At 45.0% G+C, this 22,092-nt stretch overlaps 2 protein-coding genes across 4 annotated transcripts in view; one reads left to right on the forward strand and one right to left on the reverse strand.

Moving 5' to 3' along the window:
- The window catches only part of MCM3AP (minichromosome maintenance complex component 3 associated protein), an 86,646-nt gene extending 71,041 nt beyond the window's left edge, over positions 1-15,605 (reverse strand). Inside the window, exons 1-2 of one of the 3 annotated variants that reach the window (XM_087882210.1) lie at positions 15,474-15,596; positions 14,197-14,322 (exon numbers count right to left, since the gene is read on the reverse strand). In XM_087882210.1, the coding sequence (XP_087738336.1) occupies positions 14,197-14,230 (34 nt within the window). In that variant the 5' untranslated portion in view covers positions 14,231-14,322; positions 15,474-15,596. Of the gene's footprint in view, positions 1-14,196; positions 14,323-15,176; positions 15,324-15,473 lie in introns of those variants that run through there. The other 2 variants (XM_087882211.1, XM_087882212.1) reach the window with 2 other exon arrangements.
- Positions 15,586-22,013, forward strand: YBEY (ybeY metalloendoribonuclease). The gene is made up of 5 exons (XM_087882215.1): positions 15,586-15,865; positions 16,762-17,001; positions 18,447-18,578; positions 21,595-21,663; positions 21,880-22,013. The coding sequence occupies exons 2-5, from the start codon at positions 16,792-16,794 to the stop codon at positions 21,964-21,966; spliced, it is 498 nt and encodes a 165-aa protein (XP_087738341.1). The 5' UTR covers positions 15,586-15,865; positions 16,762-16,791; the 3' UTR covers positions 21,967-22,013.
- Positions 22,014-22,092: the final 79 nt, after the last annotated feature.

Raw genomic sequence — 22,092 nt, forward strand, 5'->3', positions numbered from 1 at the left:
CGATCTGCATCTAAGATACAAACGTCCCTGCGCATGCGCAAGATGGCGGACTTCCGAGGGGCTCGCTGTTGAGGTTGATGGGGAAAAGGAGAACTTTGGAAACGTCGGAGGCCGTTTTAGTGATCTTGGGCCCCACGTTCAGCATGCTGATGGTCTGACGGTTCGGATGTGCCATCCCTTATTGGGACTGGCCCGGGGATGGCAGAGCTACAGCGAGGAGATGCAATCGGAGCGCTGCAAGGAGGGTGGCGGCGGCGATGGCAGCCTCCACGATGACTCCACAGTCGCGGAGCCCCGGAGATCGGGCATTTCATCCTACGGACCGACTGCAGGAGGTGAAGGAGTTAAGGTGGTCCGGGGAGTCTAATTGAGCCGGACGGAGAACTGAGGGAGCCGAGGGAATCATCCATAGCGACCCAAGCCTCCCTTTCGATCTGACGGCGGCCAGAAAAAAGCTGGGCTGCCGGGGGGGTGCGGGAAGCGGAGGGCAATGGACCCGGCACCCGGAGGCTTGGAGGCCGGTAGGCCGCTTCAAACAATTATTTAGCCCAGATTTGAGGCTTGGGGTGTATGGTCCAGCGGTCAGCTGCGCCTGAAAACCCCCCATATGGACCGAGACCTGGGAAGATCGTGGCAGAATCTGCTCGGAGAAGACAGGCAGGACTATTGGGGGTGATTTGGCCCGGAACATCGAAGGGAGTTGGGGAGTGATAGAGGGGGGGATTGCCAATTACCATCTGGTTTCCCCCTTGGATTCGCTCCCCCCCCCCATGAAAATGGCCTCCTCCCATTGCTGCCTGGACTCTCTATTAGGTCGGCCCATTTTTACCATCATTACTGACTCTGGGACTTTATTATCACCCTCCTGGATTTTTATGTTTGATCTCTATCTCCTTCTGCTGGCTAGTTTATTCCTGCCGCCCAATTACCACCTTTAGGCCTTGGCTCGGGGGAGGAGAGATTGCAGGCTGGAGGGAGAAGCTGAGAGTCCAGGTCAAGGACTGCTGCTCCATCTGCAGGGAGAGAATGACTATTGTTGGCCTCGACATCCAGCCGCGGTGAGAGAACGGCTGTGGCCATCCGCCTGCACTGCAACCATCTGATCTGGTCGCCCCATCACTGTGAGAGAGTGAAGGGGCCCCAGCTTCATCCTGGCCAGCCTCTTTTGCCATCTCTCACCTCAATGACTATCTTTAAATTTCGCTGACATCCAAGGTTCCCCTTTTCCATCTCATCATACTTGTATGGCTTATACCTCGGCAGATTTGCTCGCGCTGCGAGATGCCCCCCTCTCGCGGCGATGGCCTTCCACTCTATCGAAGGCCTACCTTAAGGACGGGCTTTGGAGCCCCGAGAGGTGGCATGTTTTAAAGTGGGGATTGAGGGGTTTTTTAATTAGGGTTTTTAATAATCTTTTAAGGGGAACTGGGAGGGCGACCAAAGGGGATGGGGGGGGGTAATCCACCTAGGTCAGGGCCCAGCCCGGCACAGGGTAACGGTTTGGAGGGCGCAGGACGAGGGATTGGGAATATCATCAGCACGGTGGATGGGAGGGGCAGATATGGCGGGAGCAGAGGACCTTATCTTGTGCCGGGGGTGCGCACTCGCTACTTGAGAGCGATTGCGCGCCCCGGTCCTCAAGGTTCCCCTCGGATATTAGGTGGCTCAGATACTCAGGACCTGGGCCTCCGGCTGATGCTGTGCAACGCCAGGTCCGTGGTAAATAAGGCCCCCCTCATTTGCGATCTTATCCAAGAGGGGGGAGCGGACCTGGCGGGTATTACGGAGACCTGGTTGGGCCCGGAGGGAGGGGTCCCTCTGGTTGAGATGTGCCCACCAGGCTTCAGAGCATTCCATCAGCCGAGGGCCCAGGGGAGGGGAGGGGGGGTGGCGGTTATTATTAACGAAGGTCTTGGTCCGAGGGAGACCACTGTGCCACAGATTGCCGGATGTGAGTCCCTCTTTGTGAGATGGGGTCATGGGGTTCAGATGGGCTTGCTGCTTACGTACCTGGCTCCCTGCCGCGTGGCAACGGCCCTGCCTGAGCTACTCAACGTGATAGCCATGGTGGTAGTTGATACACCCAGGCTTATGGTCATGGGTGATTTCAACCTGCCGTCCGTTGGTGAAGCGTCGGAGATGGCTCGGGAGTTCATGGCTTCCATGACGGCCATGGACCTGACCCAGTTAGTTCATGGCCCCACTCACAGGGGGGGACACACGCTGGACCTGATTTTTGTCTCTGGCCAATGGTTGAGTGGTCTTATTATAGGGGACATAGACATGAAACCCTTGTCATGGTCAGATCACTCACTCCTTCGTCTGGACCTTCGAACCGCTACACCCCGCCGCAGGGAGGCGGACCCAATTAGATGGATCCACCCCAGGCGCCTGATGGATCCTGATAGGTTCCAGACGGAGCTTGGGCCAATTCCTGAAGATCTGGCACACGACTCAGCCGAGGACCTGGTAGCTGCCTGGGATCGGGCGGCTGGTGGGGCCTTGGATCGAGTCGTGCTTTTGCGGCCTCTGACCCGGTGTCGATCCCTCGCGGCTCCTTGGTTCACCGAGGAGCTGAGGGAGATGAAACGCCAGAAAAGACGCCTAGAAAGTGGTTGGAGGGCCAGTCTCGCTGAATCTGACCGAACACTGGTAAGGTCGCATATTAAGACCTACCTAGTGGCGATAAAGACGGCAAAGTTTAATTACTTTTCCGTCTCTATTGCGTCATCAGGAAATCGTCCGGCCACCCTGTTCAGGGTAACCCGCTCCCTGCTCCATCCGGGAGCGTGGGACGATCCCTTGGAAGGCAGGGCAGAGGATTTCGGACAATACCTGTATGACAAAATCGCTCAGATCCGGGGGGATTTGGACTCTGACTGGGTAGATCAGGGCAGGGTGACGAAGAATAGTCTTGAGAATGTTACCTGGGAGGAGTTTGATGCTGTGACTCCCGATGATGTGGACAGGATTTTGGGGAGACTTAGTGCGGCCACATGTTTACTGGACCCGTGTCCCTCCTGGTTGGTACTGGCCTCCCGGGAGGTTACACGAGGCTGGCTCCAGGGTGTTATCAATGCTTCGTTGAGTGAGGGTCACTTCCCCGCCGCCTTGAAAGAGGCGGTGGTGAGGCCTCTCCTCAAGAAGCCGTCCCTGGATCCGGCAATATTAGCCAACTATCGTCCTGTCTCCAACCTTCGCTTCCTGGCGAAGGTTGTTGAGAGTGTGGTCGCGCGACAGTTTCCACAATTCCTGGAGGAAACATCCTATCTAGATCCGTTCCAGTCGGGTTTCAGACCTGGGCACAGCGAAACGGCATTGGTCGCATTGGTTGATGATCTCTGGAGGGCTCGGGACAGGGGATGCTCCCCTGTTCTGGTCCTGTTAGATCTCTCAGCGGCTTTTGATACCATCGACCATGGTATCATGCTGCACCGGTTGGAAGAGTTGGGGATGGGGGGCACCGTATTACGGTGGTTCTCCTCCTTTCTCTCCGACCGGTCACAGTTCGTGTTGGCAGGGGGGCAGAGGTCGACCTCAAGGCCTCTTATATGTGGAGTGCCTCAGGGGTCGGTCCTCTCGCCCCTCCTGTTCAACATTTATGTGAAGCCGCTGGGCGAGATCATCCGTGGCTTTGGGGTGAGATACCACCAGTACGCTGATGACACCCAGCTGTACATCTCCACCCCAGGCCACCCCAACGATGCCCTTGAAGTGATGTCCGAGTGCCTGGAGGCTGTGCGGATCTGGATGGGGAGGAACAAGCTCAGGCTCAACCCTTCCAAGACTGAGTGGCTGTGGTTCCCGGCATCCCAATATAGTCAGTTGACTCCATCACTGACTATTGGGGGCGAGTCATTGGCCCCCACTGAGAGGGCTCGCAATCTGGGAGTCCTCCTGGATACGCAGCTGTCCTTGGAGGAACATCTGACGGCTGTAACCAGGGGGACCTTTTGTCAGGTTTGCCTGATTCGCCAGTTGCAGCCCTTTCTTGATCGGGATTCCCTGTGCACAGTCACTCATGCCCTCGTCACCTCTCGCCTTGAATACTGCAACGCTCTCTACATGGGGCTCCCCTTGAAGAGCACCCGGAGGCTCCAACTGGTCCAGAACGCAGCAGCGGGGTAGTGACAGGAGCAGCATGGCGCTCCCATGTAACACCGCTCCTGCGCGAACTGCACTGGCTCCCGGTGGTCTTCCGGGTGCGCTTCAAGGTGTTGGTTATCACCTTTAAAGCGCTCCATGGCATAGGGCCTAGCTATCTTCGAGACCGCCTGCTGCCACCAACGACCTCCTATCGACCCGTGCGCTCCCACAGAGAGGGCCTCCTCGGGGTGCCATCAGCCAAACAGTGTAGGCTGGTGACCCCCAGGGGGAGGGCCTTCTCTGTGGGGGCACCTACCCTCTGGAATCAATTGCCTCCAGAGATAAGGAGAATCCAAGACCTCAGTGCCTTCCGCCGTGCCCTTAAAACCTTCCTTTTCCAGCAAGCCGGGCGGGCCTAATTTTTTAAGTGTTTTTAAGTGTTTTGTTTATTGCTTTTAATTAACGGGGACAAATTTATATATGTATATTTTTAACTGTATTTTAATATTTGTGTTTGATGTTTTTACTTGGCTGTTCACCGCCCTGAGTCCTCAGGGAGAAGGGCGGTATACAAATTCAAAATAAAATAAAATAAATAAAATAAATAAATAAAAATGCAACATAGCCATTTCATTAAAATGAGTCTTGATTTATAAAGCCTTTCACAAACTATACAACTCACTAGAAAACACTGAGCACATCACTATGAGTTCTCTCACCATTAAACTTAATTTGAAACTAAACTACGATTTTAAATACAGGTATCTTGCCATAAATTACTTGTGGAATGACAACTCTTATTATTTTGGATACAGGCCCAAATAATAGTCATTTAAAATAATGGTTTAAAAATCTAGTTACAAAAAAAGAAAAGTGCTAAACAAATCTACACAAATAAATATGGTTTTATTCTCATAAAAAATACATCTTCAGTACATATGCAAATACTAGGACTGAGTTATGATACAATGATAACTAAATCTATTTAAGTTAGTCCTTTGGCCTTCCATCCTCTTCTGGAATAACTTATTGAGAAATGACAAAAATACTTTTTAAAGTATTGTTACCTAATATGAAAAATGAATCAGATGGACTAAATAGGACACTGACCCAAAAAGGAGATATGCTAGGTTTCTATTTAAAAATAGCTTAAGATAAGTAAATGTGTATATGAACTAAACTGCTTGAAATTAAAATGAAAGCTCACGTAGTTGACAGGTATTTCAATTCCTTGTACACATGCTTATTTTCTATACTATATAAGTAACACAGAGTTGTATATATGTCAATCCACAATTTAATGGGTATGGGAGAAAGAGGCATCCATTAAATAAGTTATCAAATTCAAATGAAATTTGGACTTCCGGTTGACATCGCAGCAGGACCGGTCTGGAAAATAGAGGGCTCTGATGAGCTGCACGAAATTGGGGTTTTAAAAGAAATTCCTGAACTTGGACTAGCAGCTATCTGGCATTTGGAGGGGGGAAAAAACACACACATGGAAAAAAGAAAAAGCAGGGACTGTAATACAAAAAGCCTAAGAAGAAGTTTTAGATCTGGAAAACTGGGAAAAGTAAAATACTTTAAAAGGGAAATAAGTGATTTTCAGAAGAAAACAACAACTTATATGAGGATTTTAAAGATTTCTGGATATTTTGATAATTAATCGGACTTAACAGACTATTTTGTAACGGAATAGAAACGGAGAGTGCCATCTGCTGGAGGAAAGAAAAAGTACTGTAATACTCTATTTAAATAGACAAAACAGAAGAAATACCAGCTGAAACTCGACCTTGATCATACAGAAGATAATCTGGACACTGTAAGAACATTTAGGAGTGATTGTGTTTTACATCTGAGATTTTGTTTCATTACCCTTCTCTCATGGAAGATAGCTTTCTAATTGGATTGGACGTTGTCTTACCTGAACGTCCCTTTTCGGAACGCTGCGTATACACTCCAGGATAGGGTTAAACCCTCATTTCTGCCAGCAACTGAGAGAACTTTTTAAACTAAATTACTTCCTACTCTGTGCTCTTACCACGCCCCTTTTGCACTCCGTTCCCCAGTCTTGAACGAAGACACAGCATATGAAATATAAAACAACTTTATTAATCCAACCAGAAACCAACTCACACAAAAATATACAACCAACTGGGGGGGAAATGGAGTGTATACGCAGCGTTCCGAAAAGGGACGTTCAGGTAAGACAACGTTCATTTTCCAGAACGCTGCTACTACACTCCAGCATAGGGACATACCCAAGCCTAAGTCCCAGGGCCGGGAAACACACTGCTCCCCTCAGAGGAACCAGAAACCACAGTCTGCAAAACCGTCCGCCCAAACGACGCCTCCGCAGAAGCGTAAGTGTCAATGTGATAGTGTCTAACAAAGGGCGACAAGGAAGTCCATAAAGCTGCCCTGCAAATGTCCGACACCGATGCCTGGGTAGCCCAGGCAGCCGATGTAGCAGCACTCCGAGTCGAATGAGACTGAATTCTCGCGGGCACCGGGCGTGCCTGCTTCTCATAAGCCAAAGAAATGCAGGCTTTAATCCAACGTCCAATGGTTGCCGACGACACCTTCTGACCCATAGAACCTGGATGGAACGAAACAAACAGGGCCTCCGCCTTGCGGAACGACTCAGTCCTGCGAATGTAACGCCTCAGAGCTCTGCAAACATCTAGCATGTACCAAAGAACCTCACGGTGATGTCTGGGCAACGGGCAAAAGTCTGGAAGAACCAGTTCCTGCGAACGGTGAAACCAAGAATTAACTTTGGGGATAAACGCAGGGTCAAGGCGCAGCACAATAGTGTTAGCGTGGAAAATACACAAATCCTTCCGGACGGACAAAGCCAAGAGCTCAGATATGCGCCGAGCCGAAGTAATCGCTATCAGAAAGGCAACTTTGAATGACAAAAACTTCAACAAAATAGACCCCAGCGGCTCAAACGGCGAAACTGTAAGGGCCTGCAAAACAAGCGCCAAATCCCACGAGGGATAACGGTGAACCGTGGGCGGCCTCAGGTTCGTAGCTCCATGTAGAAACCCTCTCACCCACGGATGATGCGCTAAAGACGTGTACGGCAGAAAGGAAAGCACCGTAGCCAGGGCCGCCACCTGACGCCGAAGGGTCGCCGGAGCCAGGCCTTTGCCCAACCCCGATTGGAGAAAACCCAGAACGTCTTGTATAGTTGCGGAGGTCGGATCTACATGGGCCCCCACGCACCAGCGGCAAAAGGCCCTCCACGATGCTTCATAAATTCGTGTTGTGGAAGGTCTACGGGCCGCCTGGATCGTCCCAATTACTTCATCCGGCAAATGGTCCTTCCTCAGGATAACGCGTTCAAGTGCCACACGGCCAACTGGAACCACTGGGGCTCGGGGTGTCGAATGGCCCCTTGACGCAGCACGATCCGATGAGGAGGAATCAGCCACGGATCCGATGACGAAAGCTCCACTAGATCCGCGAACCACGGTCTGCGCGGCCAGTACGGCGCCACCAGCAGCACCTCCGCTTTCTCCACAAGCAACTTTCAGATCACCTGCTGAATCAATGGCACTGGTGGGAAGGCGTACAGCAGGCCGGCCGGCCAAGTGCATCGCAGAGCATCCGTGTCCTCTGCGAGCGGTGACGGAAATCGAGAGATGAACCTTGGAAGTTGCGCGTTGGCCGGGCTGGCAAAGAGGTCCACCACCGGTCGTCCGAAGCAAAGTGAGGCTTCGTGGAACAGACTGGGAAGAAGTTGCCACTTGGCCTGATCGATCACTTCCCTGCTGAGCCAGTCCGCCAGAGTGTTGGCAGCCCCGGAGATGTGGTCTGCACGGATCGACACCAAATGACGCTCCGCCCAGTTGAACAGACGCTCTGACTCGAACATCAGGCTCCGCGACCTCGTCCCACCTTCACGGTTTATGTGCGCTTTGGCGGACGTGTTGTCCATGAGTATCAGAACGTGACGGCCTCGAATCAGGGACCCGAAGTGTAGTAGTGCGAGGCGGATCGCTCGAAGCTCCAACAAGTTGATACTGTGAGTGCGTTCCTCCTGAGTCCACTGTCTCTGGGCCAATTGTGCACCCAGGTGGGCACCCCAGCCATGAAGGCTGGCGTCGGTAGTGATCACGATCCGATCCGGCTCCAGAAAACTGCATCCCCTCCGAATGGCCGTCGACTTCCACCAACGAAGTGACATTTGAACTTGCGGAGAGACTAGCACCGTCCTTGCAGAATTGGAGTTGCCTTCCCGCTGAAAGGGGAGCAGGAGCCATTGTAACGGGCGAAAGTGTCTGCGCACCCACGGCACAATGCGGAAGCACGACACCATCTTCCCTAACAGTCGGGACAACGTCAACAGGGGTACCGACCTCTGGGCCAAGACCAGGTCCAGGAGTGAAAGGATGCTTCTCACTCTGTCTTCTGACAGGAAAACCTGCTCCTTTCCAGAGTCTATAACTGTCCCGAGATGTAAAATCGAAGTTGAAGGAACGAGGTGGCTCTTGTCCATATTGATAGTGAAGCCGTGCTCCCTGAAGGCCAAGAGTACTCGCTCCATGTCTCGCACTGCTCGTTGTCTGGACGAAGAAAGGACCAGCACATCGTCTAGGTAACAGAGCGCTCTGACCGGAATGGCACTGAGCGTTGCCGCCACCACCGACACCAACTTGGTGAAAGTCCGGGGAGCCGACGAGAGTCCGAACGGCATCGCACAATATTGGTAATGCCTGCTCGCATACTCAAAGCGCAGAAATTGACGATGCGATGGAAGCACCGGAACATGCAGATAGGCCTCTCGTAAGTCCACCGACTGCATTAGGTCCCCTGGACGAATCGATGCCAAGATTGAGCGAAGGAAGTGCATTTTGAACCGATGGTAACGCACCATACGATTCAAGTCTTTGAGGTTGAGAATCCCCCGGACACCTCCGGAAGATTTTGGCACCAAAAACAGGACCGAATAAAATCCGGTCCCTTGTTGATCTGCCGGAACCGGTTCTATCGCTCTGATCTCCAAGAGGTGTGAGATCTCCTCCGCCATCTGGTTGCGACCGTCCATGGACAGTGACACAGGACATCTTAGGAAGCGTCGAGGAGGGCGATCCAAAAATTCTATAGAGAGACCGTCGGAAATTGTGCGACGAACCCACTCGTCCGACGTGGAGCGGTCCCATCGGTGACGAAAGGCCTGAAGTCGCCCGCCCACGGGACCGGGAGTCGGTGAGTCATTTGCCTCTGCGATAGGGCTTAGAGTTGGCCCCACGGTAGGGACGCTTCGAAGCGGGATGATGTCTGCCACGGTCTCTGAAGCGTTGTCTGTCTGTGAAATGATCGGACTGCTGGAAAGGTTGTATGTAAGTGGAGGGGCCTGCCTGCCCCGAAAAGGCACGAAAGGGCTGACGCTGTGAGTACGGGGTATAACGCCTGTCTTGTCTGCGAGAAGAAGAAGGCATAATCTTCCGTTTGTCTTTGTCCTCCACCAGGACCGGATCCAAAGCAGCGCCAAACAGGTTGGAGGCCTTGTACGGAGCCGCTGCTAGCTTCCATTTGGCCTTGACATCCGCCTTCCACGGGCGAAGCCAAAACAAGCAACGTGTCGTGATGGAAGCGGCCATTGCCCTGGATGCAAACTTGACGGAGTTCAGCGAGGCATCCGCTGAGTACTCCGTGGCCGCGATGATCTTATTGATGTCATGATGCATACGCCGTTCCTCTGGCGGAAGCCGTTCTTGGAGTTGACGCAGCCATATCAGAGATGCTCAATTGAAGAACGACGTGGCCGTGGCCGTCCTGACCGTCCAAGCTACAGCCTGATGTGACCTCCGGAAAGCCAGTTCTGTACGCCTGTCCTCAGATTTTAGTCCTTCAAGAGGATCCGATGACACCATCGATTGAGAAGTGAGACTGGCCACCGGAGCATCCACAGTGGGCAAGTCCAACATTGCATCCAACTCAAGAGCCGAACAGAACACTTTCTTATCGAGGTTACTGGGCGCGGTAGATGACCCAGGTTGGCTCCAAGGTGCTTGCAACACATCCGTGAACAGTTGAGGGCACAGAATGAAGTCCTTTTCCTGCTTGACTTGTTTGAACAAGGCATCGTGCGGGCCAGACTCGGGTTGGGACGCCGGGGGTTGAGCCCCCACCGACCCCAGATTTGTCGTCTGCCGGGCCTTGTGAAGCAGAGACTTGAATAATGCAGGCCGGAACAATCCTGTGAACGCCGGGGAGTCAGGAGGAAGTCCCTCATCCTCCGAAAACTCGAGGTCCTCTGTCACTTCCTCATCCTGATCTGAAGCCTCAGACAAATCAGATTCCAGCTGCGAGGGGGAGCGGGTCCTGCGAGAGCCCGCAGCCCCCAATCCCCTTGAGGAAATCCCCGCAGATGAAGTCAGTGCTGCTGTTTGGGCACTAGCCGCCATAATAAATGCCAAAGCGGTGGAAAGCATCGACTGGAAGTCATACTGAGAAGGAGGTGGGGGATGATCCACAGGGAGGAGCCCCGCCACCGTAGGTGTGAAAGTGGCCGATGGTTGGCGACATGGAGGTGGGAAGGGATCCAGACCCACTACCGAGACATCCGGCATCGATTGGGACACGCCCTTCTGCAATGCCAACGGTACGGGTTGGGCTGCCCTCCGTTCCGGATCTGAAGGAGCACACGATGCCTGCTGTGCGAGCCCCGTGTCCCGGCCTGACGAGGAAGCCGAAGCCTGCCTGGCCTTCTCGCATTGTTTCTCCAAGGCCTTATGACGACGGAGCTCGTCTTTGTCAGTTGTAGAAGAGGACTTAGTAGACCGGGACTTATGGCCTCCAGCCGTGGACCGCTAGGCCGACTGCTTTTTACGAGACTTGCTCGATCTGACCGGGCTGGCTTCCCGCTCCATGTCAGAGGAAAATGATGAATTCGCCATCATATAAGTCAGGCGCCCACCTTTTTTTTTTTTTAAGAAATTTGAATTAAGGGCAGTGGCGAACTTCCCCTTAGGAGAGGCAACTTAATAGCCCTCCTCCCTTTGAGGCCACAAAGAGCAAACACTCCGCCTCACCAGGGCCCTTGCCCGGGCCAGATGGGACAGCCGGCTTTGCAGAGGGGATAGCCGGTTAGTTCGCTCCCCCCCCCCCCAGCCAGCAGGAGTGAAAGGCTGGTGGGGTCAGGTGAAGGACTTGATTAACTGCTGAAATTTGCCCCTCTTTGACGCCACAGAATGGGCCCCCAAATGGCCTAGCAGGCCTGAACAGTAGGGGTGCCCCACGTGGTAATCAAAATGGCGGCCACCCAAGATCCAAAATGGCGGCCACGCAGTGACGGTGCCAAAATGGCGGCCGCTAGTCTTGCCGCGTTATCCTGGGGGTTATAGATACCCCCGGAGCCTCCACCAGGGCCTGCCACGTGGGAGGGGCACGGACCGAGATTCCCACAGCCGGAGGGTGGCGAGCGACCGTCCGCCACGCCGCACCCTCAATCAACGGCCACACGCGCCGGAGCTGCTCGTGGAGGTATCGGCACACCAAGCAAGACGCCGCCCGCAGCAACCTGACGGGACAGTCGTCAGCTGAGCCCCGCTGCGGTAGCGCCCTCGCTAGCCGCCCTTTTCAAACCGCTGCGCCGCTCTGTCCACGCTCCAAGAGACGGCAGCGGTGAGCGAAGTCCTCAGCCCCCAACGACTCAAAAACACAATTTGGCCTGGTCCGCCCCGCAGGGACAGGGACAGGCAGCTGTAGGCGCGAGAAGTGCGCCGGTCGGGACGACCTGGTTTCCCAGGCACGAACCTGACGGACAGCAGGCAGGCGGGGAGGCAACAGAAAATTACAAGAGGAGAAAAAAATTTTAAAGAGAAAATTTGGGAACCTAAATCCACCGAAAAAATAAAAAGGGGCTAATCAAAAATAAACAAAGGCCTAACGTTTACCTCGGAGCACAGAGAAAAACCCTCTCAGTCTGGCAGTAACTGAGAGAAAGACTGGGGAACGGAGTGCAAAAGGGGCGTGGTAAGAGCAGAGTAGGAAGTAATTTAGTTAAAAAAGTTCTCTCAGTTGCTGGCAGAAATGAGGGTTTAACCCTATCCTGGAGTGTAGTAGCAGCGTTCTGGAAAATTGACTGTTGCTGAACTTGGACAATTAATAATTGAGGAGATCCTTTTAAATTTGAAGAACAAAGGAATAATAAAAGAAGAAAAGAAGAAGAGATATAAGAAAATTAAATACACTTTAAATTTTGACTAATTGCAAAGAGAAACAATTGGGGAGGTTTTAACAATATTTTAAATTGCTATAAAATGGAGTTGCAGATATATGAAGAACTAATTTTGATGTTTAAAAGTATGCATGAATCTGTATTAGGCAAAAAAGAAACAAAGAATTCAATGAAAGATATAGAAAAAGAAAGTGAAGAGGAGTTTGAAGAGAGAATTGTAAACGAGAAGCAAGACGTTAACAATGTTGAAGAGAAAATATTAAAAAATAAAAATCAGATAGACAATATTATAGAAATTTTTCAGAATATAAAAAGAGTAGAGAGGAAAGGGGGAAAACTCCCCCTAAAAAAGAAGCTGTTAAAAAGTAAAAAGGGAAATATCTGGGGGAGGCAAGGGAAAGCCTCGGTGAGGGTTGTACAAAAACTACAACAAAAAAAGATAAAAGGAATCTAGAAGATGAAATGTAACATATATAAAAAGAAAAAAAAGAGAATTGAGAAGTTAAAGTGAGATAAAGGGTCGAGCAAAAAACTATTAGAAAATGGGAAAAGATTAAGAGATGATGGTTAAAGATGAATGATGATGAGGTAGATATTAGTAAATATATATAATAAGGTAGATTAATGATTGGGAATGGGAAAGTAGACAACAATAGTGATTTTGATAGTCTTGAATTTAAATTATTATTGTATTGGTAAGAGAGAAGAATTATAGGACACGTGAAGTTATTTAGGTGAAAGCATTGAACATAAAATGATAAAAAAGTATGTAAAGAGAATAATAAGGCAGAAGCTGAAATAATAAGATAGGGTGAAAATGAATATAAATGATTATATCAAAGAGATGAGTGAATAGAATTTGTTTATATTAAATCTCAGCAGATAGAAATGTGAAAATGAGTAATTTGATAACATTAATAATTTTGATAACAATATAAATTAAGATATTTAAAATGTCAATTGTAAAAATAACAATGTTAAAATCATGTAAGCGATTACTATTATAATGAAGAATGAATAGAACTTGTTTGTGATAAATATCAGTAGATGGAAATGTGAAAATAAGTACTTTAACAACATTACATTGATAGCAATGTAAATTAAGATGAATAATTTAAATGCTAGTAATTTGGAAAAAGGAATTAGAGACATACTTCTGGAAATGAAGAAAGATGGTAAATAACTGAAATAATTGAAACTGAGGAGAAACACAAGGCTTAAAATGATCTTATTTGTAAGCAAAATTGAAAATGATAAAGAATTATGGAAACTAGTATGGCAGATGTTGAAATAATAAGATATGGTGAAAAGATTAATGTATGATAATTATATAAGAGAGATGAATATTGAAAAAAATGGGAAGATTAAAATACATTATAACTATGATTATGACTACGTTATAAGATGTATAAGAGGTGACCCAGTCAATACTGTGTTCATAAAATATGTATGATGAAAGAAAAAAATTAATAAAACTTGTATTTTTTTAAAAAAATCAAATGAAATTTTACCCATGCATATTTTGTGTTTTATCCATGCATAGAATGGGATGGAAATAAGCATGCATATTTTATGTATTTTACAAACACAAAATGAGAATGAGATTTTATACATACTCAGAAGCATATGGCATATAGACAGATTTTGTCTATTGTTAAAACATGGTCCATTAAGTCAAAATTTACAATAAATTATTTAATTGCAGAACACACAATCATGGGAATATCTGTTTAATCATACTGCCACCTTGAATGATACAGCTCAGATAAATTTAACTATTCTATAGCATCTCCTTAAATTAACCCCTCTCTCCCATAAAAGCTAATACCATATTTTTCAAGAAATAGTTAGGATTAAAAAAATAGGTTAAGAATAGAAGCATGATAGAATAGTGTTGGAATTGATGGAAGATCTACCTGTTCCAGTACTGTTTCCACAATAACTAGTCATATGTCTATGGCAGCCAACAGGCAGATCACAAGGGCAGAAGTACTCTCCTGTTTTTGTTTTCCATCGTCTGACATTGAAAGACACCTGCGATACTGGTGATAATAACCATTATCAACATTAATTTTCAATGGAGTTTAAAAATAATTCAAATTCAGAGATAGTTATCACTTGTGGGAAAAATAAGCAGTTTATTGTACTGTATTTACTGACTTATATATCACCATCATGTCAGAAAGACTCAAGGCAACTTATATTTTAAAACTCACTAAACCATGGGGAGATACATAAAAACTCATTTCTGCCATCGATCATCGATCATCCCTAATTAAGATCACAACTATCTTGGGCCATGGGCTTTCTGAAAAGCCACATTTTCTATTCCTTTCTAAAGCAGAGCAGGGTTAGGGCTGAACAGACCTTTGGGAGAATGGTAACCCAAAAATGATGACAGAGAGGCTCACAAAATACCATTGTTTATGCCAATGTTTCACAGCTATCAGCCTTGCGAGGTCGTCCAGACAAGAATCACACCCAGAAGAATACAGGGGAATCCAACAATCCCCCTGGCTGTAGCTCTTCTCCATATCTCCCATGGTCATTCTCACACACCATTACATACAACATACAACTCTAACTTCCGAAATTTCCCAGCCAGTGGAAGGTGAGAGCCACTGGCTTAAGTGATGGGACTGGAGCTTGCTCAACCTGCCAGATCTGTAGGATGGGCAGAGGAGAAAAGTGGTCCCATTGCTACTGCAGCCCTGAGCCACGTAGGGCTTTATGGATGAGAACCCAAGACCTGAAACTGCAATTTAAACTCTATACACTTGATACTGCGTAAAACTGAACTTCTTTTAATGTGCTCTGAATCTTCCGCCAGCTCGACTGGATAATCCTGGATGTTAGCACTCATAAAAAAAAAATAGAACAGAGAATTTCTACACACGTTAGCCGAAGTTGTAATCTATCCCAACCGTGGAAGTGCTCCCCTCTCTTGATCACTCTGCCTGCCTTCTGCCGTCTCAGCAACACCCACCGTGAGTACAAAGCAAGTGGGACACCATTACTTCCCCTCATCAGCCCGTAAACCTCCGAGATGAGATTTAACTTTGGCCTCCTAGTTTCTATCTGCGCTGGCCGGGCCCAATTATGAGGAAAAAGGGGGTAGGGAGAGAGCGAGCGAGAGAAAAGATACCACAGAGGACACTTCTCCTACAAAACTAAACCGTGAATCCCGAATTACCTCTCTCTGTCGCATAAACAAACCGCCATTGACCCCGAAGAGGCGGAGAAGTTCAGCTCCACCTACGGAAGAGGGGACTCCGCGCACCTCCCCGCCGTCTCCCGCGCAGTACGGAAATGACGCAACGCAGCGGACAGAGCGTCACGTGCTCTTGAAGGAGCCCCGCCCCCCGCCCCCAGCCAAGAATAGGATAGGCAGAGCTTCTGCCGATAGTTTAGGACTGCGAAAACGAAGAGTCCTGAGAACATAGCAGTTTAAAATTTTAAGAGTTTCTTTTAACGGAGCTTCGTCTCTCTTTTATATATATATGTTTATAAAATGTGTGCCTGGAGGTAGTTTATATTACAGAGTGAATAGGGAAGTGATTAGCACGGACGAGTTTTGCGGCAAAGGTATATTCCACGAAAATTTTGAATGTTTTGCTCTGGATTAGAGCAGGGTTTCACTACCTTGACAACTTTAAAATGGGTGGACTTTAGCGCCCAGAATTCACACACACACACACACATACTGCGACCACCTATCTTAAAGCTGCCAAGATTGAGAAAGCCTGGGTTAGGGCATTCACAACCACTTTCTAAATTATAACGCCCCCTCACAATTTACAATAACGTGTTCATAGAAGGTAGTAGAGGGAAATGTTTCTCAACATTAAGTAACATTTCAAAAAGGGGTGGGTGGCTGGGAACTCCTGTATTGTTTTCACCTCTGCTTTTTTGGTGAAAGAGCAGGGCTCAGGCACAGCAGTCATAACTGGGTCTTCGGGGAGGGGCGGCATGTAAATTGAATAAATTGAATTGAATTGAATAACACTTGGGGGTTAACTCTTTTCTTGCCTATAGACTCAGAAAAGCTGGGGCGTCACCACTGCACTGAAGCATCACCACTGCACTGTAATACTTTTTTATGCCTTGATCTTAGCATTCTGTCATTTCAGATGCTATCTTCAATTGAAAACAGATCTGAAAAGGGCTCTCGGGGCACTGAACTCTAGTGAAGAAGCAGTAACCCTACAATTGTATTGTTTAGCTTGATGAGTGCTTTTGCTGTTAGTATATCAGGCTTCACCTTACAGTCAGTTGGGCCATTTCTTTTTTAAATCAGATTTCATCTTCCATTCTTTTACTTTGCAAAAACTCTAGGGAGTGCCTTTTTTATCTTGGAAAACCTGGCAACTCCAAATAAAATAAAAATTCTACAATTCTTTTGTTATCCAAAGTACTGCAATACTCATTTTAAGTTGTTCCACCTGCTAGTAATTGGTGTCTAATCATAGTTTACTTTGCAGGACTGTGTAAAGTTCTTCAATTTTTATGAGATGAGCCTGATCATACGTAATTTGCAGAGAGCTATTCCAATCAGGAGAGTCCCACTTCGCAAGAATATAGAACAACTCCGTTCTATTTTGGGTGTGCAAAAGTTTGACCTTGGTGTAATTTGTGTTAGTAATATGTACATGCAGCAACTCAACAGAATTTACAGACAGAAGAATATCCCTACTGATGTGTTATCTTTTCCTTTTCATGAGGTATGTGTTTGCTCATTTATTCCTTTAGAGCTTGGCAGTAATTTTATCAAAAATCAGGTATTAATACATAGAACGGTATCATGTTTATATAGGAGGACAATGGAAAAGTCAGACAAATTAGGAATGATTCAGGCCCTACCCAGAAATCTTAATGGGAGAGGAAAGGACAATTACTGTGGCACATCAAAAATGAAGGCCCTGAAAAACAGCAGGGCTCATTATGTAAGGGTACCCAAAAAATACATCAATATCCATAATAGTGGATATTGCAGAATGTGTGAATAAATGGATACCTAAAAGATTACTTGTTTTTCAAGCTCTATTTTATAACTATTGTAATTAATATGTATGAGAAGAAAGTAAATGTAAATTTTAATGATAACATTAATATTACCTTACTATTTTGATGTTTTATCCTGTTTTACTGTTCTTCTATCTGAGTCAGCACTATTTATTTATTTATTTATTTATTTATTTATTTATTTATTTATTTATTATTTACATTTTTATACCGCCCTTCTCCCGAGGGACTCAGGGCGGTGCACAGCCATACTAAAACATGTGGATCTATAAAATTTAAAAAACAGTTAAAAACATATTAAATAATTTGGCCCTATATTAAAAACTAAAACACCCATTAAAATCCATTCTTAAGCCAGCCCAGCCTGTTGAAACAGTAGAGTCTTAAGGGCACGGCGAAAGGTATGTAGGTCAGGGATCATACGAATCTCCGGGGGCAGTTCATTCCAGAGGGCAGGTGCCCCCACAGAGAAGGCTCTCCCCCTGCGGGTCGCCAGTCGACATTTTTGACCAACGGCACCCTGAGGAGTCCCTCTCTGTGGGAGCGTATTGGTTGGTGGGAGGCTATCGGTGGCAGAAGGCGAGATGGGCTACATATAAAGTTAATAAATGAATAAATGTTTTGTTTGTAGGTTTCTGTAGGGGGATAGAAGTACAACTGATCTTCCTATTATCTGCAATTTACTCCTAGAATTCTTGTCCTAAGCAAGTTTAGATGGAAATAAATCCCATTGAAAACTGTGAATTATCCTTCTGAGAGTATACCATTGAACTTACATATATTATTATTCCTAAGCAATCCTGATATATACCTAATACTAAGTCATAATATAGTTTGCTTTGGCTTAGTGCGATATGGAAATTTGTTCCAAGAAGGAAGCCATAGCTCATAAATCATAATGCAGAAGTGTATACTTACTGAATAGGAAGCAACCAAGTAGAAGTTAGAACATGGGAGAAGGAGGACAAATTAAACTCATATCTCCTTGATTCAAGTATAGTAATGCTATGTCTTTTATTACCATAAAGTGTTTAGAAATATTGTATGGTCTGTTCTTAATACTCCTATTTCATTTTCTGCATGGCATTTATTTTATCAAATTGAGAACATGTATAAAACTGAATTTTCTTTGGGGATATCACAGAATCTGAAAGGTGGAGAATTACCCCAGCCCTGTATTCAAGATGACTACAATTTGGGAGACATTTGTCTAGGAGTAGAATATATCTATCAACAATGTAGACAGAACCACGATGATTATAATAGTATTTTTACGGTAAGTGTACGTTTATAAAAGTAGTATTTTTTATTTGAATAAGGTTCTGAAATGTTCAATCAAATACTTTATAAAAATGGAAATATTTTGATTGTTATTGTCTCCAGTTTGATTGTTAAAAACTTTTTGGTATCAGAAAATATGACATTAATGTCTCAATCCCACTGACAGAAATCTTACCGTTTCACATCTAGAATAACATACATGTACTATACAAATCCAAATGATCACTAGATGGCAGAAACAAGTTGTCTATATCCTTTTGCTGTCATCAACATTTTGACAGCACAATTCTGGTAGCCCTTTTTTTGCAGTATTCTTCAAGTTAGCCCATAACATGCTTGCTCTCAAGAGTTTGTTTTTAGCTTTCTCATTTTTACTAGCATGTGTTTTATTGCAAGATTTTTTTTTCTTAAACAAGTCACTAGCTTTTTTTTCCTTTCATAGTTAAGCTATTTAAATCATTATGCCAACTCAAAATATGAATAACTCATTGGTGAAAGCTTATGGTTACCGCTCTTTGTGCTTGTCAGTTGATTTTGCCAGTTCCAGGAATGTTGCCAGCTCCTCAGTTGAAAGATCCCCCCACAGCTGGTCACATGACTCAGTGGCGTTCCAAAAGTCATGCTTTCCCTCCTGTTTAATCTTGGTGAAATCTAACATTGTTTAAAAATGATGTGCTATGAGGGTCTATTGGTTAAGGCAGCAGGCTAGAAACAGGGAGACATTGTGTTCTAGTCCCACCTGAGGCATGAAAACAGTCTGGGTGACTTTGGACACTCATTCTCTCTACTTCACAGAGTTGTTGTGGGGAAAATAAGTGAAGGGAGGAGTATTAGATATGTTAGCCACCTTGAGTTATTTATGTAAAAAAAAATAATAAAGGCAGAATAAAAAATCTAATTTTTTTATTCAGACTCAGGGCGGCTTACAATGCGTTAAGCAATAGCCTTCATACTTTTGTATATTTATACAAAGTCAGTTTATTGCCCCCACAATCTGGGTCCTCATTTCACCTACCTTTGAAAGGATGGAAGGCTGAGTCAACCTTGAGCCTGGTGAGATTTGAACTTGCAGTAATTGCAAGCAGCAGATGTTAATAACAGTGCTTAGTCCACTGTACTACAGGCTCTTATAATATGGGAATAAAATGAGTTGACAAGCTGAGTTCTCTTGCGTGCTGGTAGAGGACGTGTCCAATGTCTATCATGTTCCTTATAGTCTGCCAGCTGTGCCCATTGAGGCAGAGGAGGGATGGGATCTTACCCTTTATGAAAAAAAAGTTTGCCAACCCCTTTAGTAGAATTGCTAGCAATACAAAATGCTGTTTAAATTGAATGGCATACTAGAATTCAGTTAAAAGTATTACAAGATACCAGAGAGACAGGAGGAGCCGCCCTCCCAGATTGGGAGACCTACTATCAAGCAGCAGGATTAGTTTGGATAAAGGAGTGGATAGAATTGGAAAATAAAAGACTGCTAATACTAGAAGGACATGATTTAACTATAGGGTGGCATTCATATCTGTGGGGGGGGGAACAAAACACTTATGGATACTTTAGAAGAGACACAATTAGGAATTCATTACTAATAATTTGGAATAAAATTAAAAAACACTATATACAAATCCCATCTTGGATCTCTCCAGAGGAAACTTTAACACACCCAAATTTAGTAGACTGGACAAAATTAATTAGATATAGAGACATAATAAACAAAAGGGGAATATTAAAAACCAGAAACGAATTGGAGCTGGACTTAGGAAGACAAGTGCAATGGTGGACGTATCTACAGATAAGTTCAAAATATACAGAGGATATAAAAAAAGATCAGGTTCGACTAGAAGAAACAGAATTAGATAAAATCATATTAGGGAATGAACGAAAACTAATATGTAGATTATACAAGTTTCTAATACGGTATAAAATGGAAGAGGAAACAGTGAAAGACATGATGATCAAATGGGCACAAAATGTTAACCATGTGATAGAATTAGAGAAGTGGGAGAAGATGTGGAAAACGAACATGAAACTGACAATTGCGATGGCATACAAGAAAAATCAGATGAAAATGTTTCATAGATGGCACCTTCCACCGGCCAGAATTGCGAAAATGTTCCCCACCAACTCCCCGAAATGTTGGAAATGCAAGACTGGCTATGGAACATATTACCATCAATGGTGGACCTGCACGATGGCATAAAAATTTTGGAAGAAAATTAAAACCTGGATAGTAGAAATAATTCAGAATCCAATAGAGGGAAAACCGGAACAATTTCTGTTAGGCATTTCGATAGAAAATTACACCAAAGAAATACAGTATCTTATATTGCATATATTGACAGCAGCACGTATTGTATACGTGCAATATTGGAAGAAAGAAACAGTACCAACGGAAGAGGATTTAATTAAAAAAATCCTGGAATGTGCAGAATTAGATAAATTAAAGAAATTAAGGGGAAAGAAGAATCAAAGTATTATAACGTCTGGAGTAGATGGTATGAATGGTTGAAAAATAAGGAAATAAGTTAAATGTATGAAGAAAGGAGCGGGAAAATGTGTATGATCTTTTGTTAGTAAAGAAGAAATGATATCAAGTAAAAATGAACGTCAAATAAGTTAATACTTAAATATCTGTAAATATTGATGTATAGAAAGAATAGACCGCTGTATATAGCTGAAAAGAAAATGATATTTTGTTTTTTGTTGTGTTGTACAAACTTCTTGTTTGTGCATGTTTGATTTTAATGTTGTTTTAATGTGGTTAAAATAAAAAACTTTTTAAAAAATAAAAAAAAATTGAATGGCATACATTGGATACATTTGTTCACTCTACAAGTCTAACTTCTTTCCACTGACTAAGGAAAAATCACACAGGTTTTCACTGTATTCTCTATAAATGATGACTATTTCTATTATGATTTTAAATTATTGTGATATGAGATTTCTCTAATATTCTACTTTACCTATCAATTACAAATATGTAAACCATTTAAAAGCTTTTTTTCCTTCAATAGGTGACAGTTGCTCATGGCATGTGCCATTTACTTGGTTATAAACATGATACAGAAACAGACTGGCAACAAGTAAGTATTCTAACTGATTTGATACAGTTCTAATTTTTCAGTTTTCTTTATTGTTCAAAAGCTTCCAAATGTAAGCTTATGTAAATGCATCCTAAGATTTTCTAATTTACTGTTCAGTACAAGTTTAAATTTCAAAATTCAAATCAAGTTTGTAAGATCAGACATTGTTGTATTATTTGAAAGGAAATGTATGCATTCATCATTGCTCTTTTTCAGATGTATGAAAAGGAAACACAGATTCTGCACGAGTTAAGCAAATTGACAGGCACAAACTTTGAACCTCTGTCAAAACACCATTTCTAAATGTTGTATTTATATGCTGTTTCATTAAAATAAATCTATTTTCTTAATTTTTCCTGCTTTCTTGGTCAGCAGAATACAATTACCCCGTGAACTAATTTTGCTAGAAATTATTTTATTTTATTCATT

This window comes from Pantherophis guttatus, chromosome 1, assembly GCF_059756535.1.
Source record: "Pantherophis guttatus breed Tessera chromosome 1, ASM5975653v1, whole genome shotgun sequence".
In the NCBI taxonomy this organism is placed as follows: domain Eukaryota; kingdom Metazoa; phylum Chordata; class Lepidosauria; order Squamata; family Colubridae; genus Pantherophis; species Pantherophis guttatus.